The sequence below is a fragment of the Gekko japonicus genome, unplaced genomic scaffold (genome assembly GCF_001447785.1).
Source record: "Gekko japonicus isolate JY-2015 unplaced genomic scaffold, Gekko_japonicus_V1.1 scaffold8030, whole genome shotgun sequence".
In the NCBI taxonomy this organism is placed as follows: domain Eukaryota; kingdom Metazoa; phylum Chordata; class Lepidosauria; order Squamata; family Gekkonidae; genus Gekko; species Gekko japonicus.
The window spans coordinates 952-5,839 of NW_015167293.1; the positions used below are offsets into that span (position 1 = coordinate 952).

Sequence of the window (4,888 nt, forward strand, 5' to 3'; positions counted from 1 at the left end):
CCATTGGGCTGGTCCCAATAAATGCGGCTTGTGTTCTGGGTCTCTGGATCCTTGTTGAAAGCTGAGCTGCTAACAAGAATTTGGAACTGAGGTCTGCTCAGGGCTGACTCGAGAGAGTGACGTGCCGAAAGCACCCTTGTCCAAAGCCACTACACAAGCTAGATCCAGTGAGGGCTGCAGAGAAGAAAAGAGTCTCAGAGCGGCTTACAATCCCCTTTTCCTCCCCCTCCCCACGACAGACCACCTGTGAGGTGGGTGGGGCCAAGAGAGCTCTCTCGAGAAATGCCCTTGAGAGAACAGCTGTGCATGCACCCCGAGTCACCCAGCTGGCTGCATGTGGAGGAGAGGGGGAGTCAAATCCGAGTGGACCACCGAGAAGAACAGTGAAGAAGCTAGCCCACCCTGGGTGCTGGTAGGCGTCCCCATCCCTTGAAAACAATGTGGCCATAGATTAGGAATTATCTGTGCTTGCAGCACTACTGTAAACCGCTCTGAGACCTCCGGGTCTGAGCGGTATAGAAATCGAAGGTTAAAATAAAAAATAATAAAATAAACCCGGTTCTCTCAAATTAGATTCCGCGCTCTTCACCCCTTCACCAAACTGGGTGTGACTTCCTCTGCAGCCCTCCGTGGAAGGTGTGCACCTCCTCTTGCTGTGCCCATGAGCAGGATCCAAGGTCAGTGGCGGAGGAAGATCAGCAGTGACAGAGGAGGCGACCACTGGCACCAGCCACACCTGGGATCACTTCCCACCTCCCTGTTGCTGCTAGTAGAGTTTGCAGCGATCCCTTGGGCCACTCTGGCAGTCGCTAAGCCACGTGTCCGTTCCTGCCTTTTCACTCTGGTCTCTGAGAGTGCCTGTCCCGAGATTCCAGACCAGTGTTCCCTCTAAGCTGAGTTCGTGTGAGCTAGCTCACAGTTTTTTGGCCTCTGGCTCACACATTTTTGTCTCAGCTCAGGAAGGACAGCTCCAGAGCCAACTCATTTATGCAGCAGCCAAATCGCTCGCTCACAACTTTAATGCCAGCAGCTCACTAAGTAGAATTTTTGTTCACAAGGCACCACGGCTTAGAGGGAACATTGTTCCAGACCCAAATCTTGCTTGGGTCCGGTTCTGATTCTTCATTGGATCTAATCCTGATGGGGGCGGTTGGTCCACTGGGGGCAAAGGGGGCACTGCCCCACCAAGCTCAGCTCCTTGCCGTCCGCCTCCCTTATCATGAAACTAAAGTAAAAGAACAGCATTGCTGAACTAACTCCCAGTCCAGGACTTGCAGACTTTCCGCTCCCTTTTTAATCAATCGTTGCTTTCTTGCGGGTTTGTCTTTCTAAACCTCATTCAAGTCCTAGGGTTGCCAAACTCCTGGTGGGCATGCAAAAGTACATAGCACTGTGTATGCTTAAGGTATGGGGCTGCGGTGGCTCAAGTGGTTACGATGCTGAACTGCAGACTGGAAGGTCGGTAGTTCAGCAGTTTGAGACCCAAGTGCCGCATGTCAGAGTGAGCTCCCGTCTCTGGTCCCAGCTCCTGCCAACCTAGGAGTTTGAAAGCAAGAAATTGCAAGTAGATAAATAGGTACTGCTTCGGTGGGAAGGTGACAGCGTTCCATGCACCTTGGCGTCTAGTCATGCCGGCCAGATGACCATGGAGAAGTCTCCAGACAGCGCTGGCTCTTCAGCTAAGAAACTGAGATGAGCACTGCATCCCTAGAGTCAGATTTGACTGGCTTTCAAGCAATGGAAACTTTTACCTTTACCTATGTTTAAGGTAGATCAATTTTGTGCTTTTGATTTTATTTTATTTTTTCTGTACAGTTAAATAAATATTGGCGTCAAATGTTATCAAAAACAGGTTTAACCCAAACAATGCATCAGCGTGCAGGTTTACATTCTGTTCAGATATTCAGACAGCACCTTGTCAGTTTCAAAATCACTAGTCCCATGGGACTCTAGTAATTTACCCGTTTCGAATACAATCTTTTTCAAGGACTCTGATGTATATAAAGGACATAAGGAGCACTAATTTCTCTTTGTGAGCACAAAACTCTTAAGATAGCAACATATTTTCTAGGGTCCCATCGGAACGGAAATGAACAGAAACATATTTTCTAGGGTCCCACCAGGCAATATACTGGACTAAGAATAGGAAGAGAGAGAGAGAGAGAGAGAGAGAGAGAGGTTGGTGGGGCTGAGAGAGCTCTCTTGAGAACTGCCCTTGAGAGTACAGCTCTGAAAGAACTTATGACTGACCCAAGGTCACACCAGCAGCTGCATTTGGAGGAAAGGGGAATCAATCCTGGTTCTCCCAGATTGATTAATTAATTGATTATTTTTTTATCCTGCCCTCCCGGCCAAGGCCAGCTCAGGGTGGCTTACAGACATAAGGAGCACTCCTAACCACTACACCAAACAGCGTTCCAATCCCCACTCAATTCATGACATTCAGTGGGTGTTGTAAGTCAGTCTGTGCTGAGTGATGGATCAGATTTCTCAGATGAAGAGCTACCTGCTAGCCCTGAGCCAATGTTTGAACCAGCTGGCTGCAGCTGGCTCTTAGCCAGAAGGAGAACAGCAAGCAATCAGGTTGCTGGCTGATCAGGAGTCACAGGCTACACCGTGAAGCTTTGAAGCAATAAACAAGTCTTCAGCAGCCGCTCCCAGCCCACCTGGCTCACCCACATCCATGCAGCGCTGACGCTGTCAGAGATGCTTAGAGTTGCAAGAAAGGAGAAGCAGTGCGAGACTCATGGCCTGTCCTCAGCTGTCAGTTGAAGAGATGAATGAGTAGTTTCAGGATGACTGCCAAGGAATTGGATGGTAGTTTAGCTCATTAAGGGTTGGCTATAAATTCAGCTGGAAGTAGCAGCAGTTTGTGTACACAACAAGTACATTTTGCTACTAACCTGCCAATCTTGCTACTAGACCTCTGTAACCTAACAACTGGCTTTTCTGGAACCCCTGACCTAGGTCTGGACTTGGACTTGCAGCCTAGAACTCCTTGACCCTAGACTGTACTTTGGTAAACCTGCTCTCTGGAACCCCTGACTTTTGGACTGGACTTTGGTTACTCTCCGCAACCTTGCCTGTTATCTGCCCTGCTGAATGCTGAACCCCAGCCCATGCCTCCTGGGGAAGCTACATCAGTAAACTGGGTGGCCTTAGGCCAATCATCTTCCCTCAGCTTAAAGCTGCTATGAAGATAAAATGGGGGGGGGAGAGAGAAGTATGTATGCTCCCCTTTGGAAGAGGGAGAGCATAAAATGTGAGAGGCATACTCCTGGACAGGAAACGTATACTTGGAAAACTTTCTAGCTATAACTCGGTGGCTTTCTACTGACTACATCGTGAATACTTCTTTCATTTCCCATAATGAAATTTTACAAGCATTTAGGTGTTGCATTTGGAGAGTATGAAATAATTTATTATTCATTTATTGACGGGATTTCCTTATCTCCCTTCCACTTAAAATATGAGGATATTGGAGCCAATGGAACATAAAGTAGCATACAATATCAACATCAGAGTCAGTTTGGTGTGGCACTTGCCAGGAACGATGGGCAATGCCTGGCAAAGGGTGCATCTAGAGTTGACCACTGATGGGGAGGAAGAGGAGGAGCCTCAAGTCTCTTGGCCAGGGTTGGCAACAACTGACAGAGTCTGCAAATGTTCTCCCTTACTGCTTGTAAGACCCCATGTAGACCTTCCTCTGACTTTCCAAAACCTTCTTCAGAGCACCCTTCACCTCTTTGTTACGGAGGCTGTAGATGAGGGGGTTCAGCATTGGGGTGATGATGCAGTACATGGTGGAGATCAGCGTGTCAGTCTCTAAGGAATAACCAGCGCTTGGACGGTTATAGTTAAGTAATGCATTTCCAAAGTAAATGATGACGACCGTGAGGTGAGAAGCACAGGTGGAAAAAGCTTTGCGCTTGCCGGTGGTGGAATGTATCTTCAAGATGGAGGACAGGATGAAGATGTAGGAGAGGATAGTGAACAGGAAGGGGGCCATGCCCACAAAAATGCTTGCTATGCGGGCTGCCAGTTGATTAATATGCACATCATTGCAAGAAATTTTCGTCAGCGGAGGGATATCGCAGAAAATGTGATGAATCTGGTTGAGTCCGCAAAAGTGCAACCTGGAGCTGAGAGCTGAATGGATAACAGCATTGAGGAAGCCCCAGATCCAGGTTGAAAAGGCCAATGTGGCGCACAACTTGGTGTTCATGAGGCGGGAGTAATGCAAAGGCTTGCAGATGGCAGCATAGCGGTCATAGGCCATGACACCCAGCAACGCAGCCTCTGTCCCCGTGAAAGAGACCAGGAAGTACATCTGGGCCATGCACTGGTTGTAGGTGATGGTCTCTCGCTGGTACAAGAAGTTCACCAGGATCTTGGGGACTGTGACGGAGGAGATGCAGATGTCTAGGCAGGAGAGATGGCTGAGGAAGTAATACATGGGGCTCTGGAGGCTGGAATCCAGTTGAATCAGAGTAAATATCATGAGGTTCCCCAGCACGGTGACCAAGTAAATGGCTAGGAATGGCAGGAAGAGGTAGAAGTGGCTGTTTGGAATGCCGGAGAAACCCAGGAAGACAAATTCCACCACTCCCGTCTGATTCCTCACTCCCATTGAGACTTCAGAACTCGCCTTTAAGGAGAGAGAAATAAGTGGAGAAAACACATCTTAGATACTGTGATGATCAATAGCTCTGGGTGTTGACTTAGAATTCTTCACATAAATTAAAGCTGTTTGTTGTTATGAGGAAGAAATCTTGCCCTCTAGGGATATTAGCTGCATCTAATTCATCTGTGGAATCTTGTCCTCCTGCAGTTTCTGCCTTCAGTACTTTCCTGCCTTCTGTACTTTCCTGTCCTTAACTCTGAACTA

General features: G+C 48.2%; 1 protein-coding gene across 1 annotated transcript; it reads right to left on the reverse strand.

Moving 5' to 3' along the window:
* Window positions 1-3,673: 3,673 nt before the first annotated feature.
* LOC107112127 (olfactory receptor 5V1-like) lies at window positions 3,674-4,630 on the reverse strand. Its single transcript, XM_015413200.1, has one exon. The coding sequence runs from the start codon at window positions 4,628-4,630 to the stop codon at window positions 3,674-3,676; it is 957 nt and encodes a 318-aa protein (XP_015268686.1).
* Window positions 4,631-4,888: the final 258 nt, after the last annotated feature.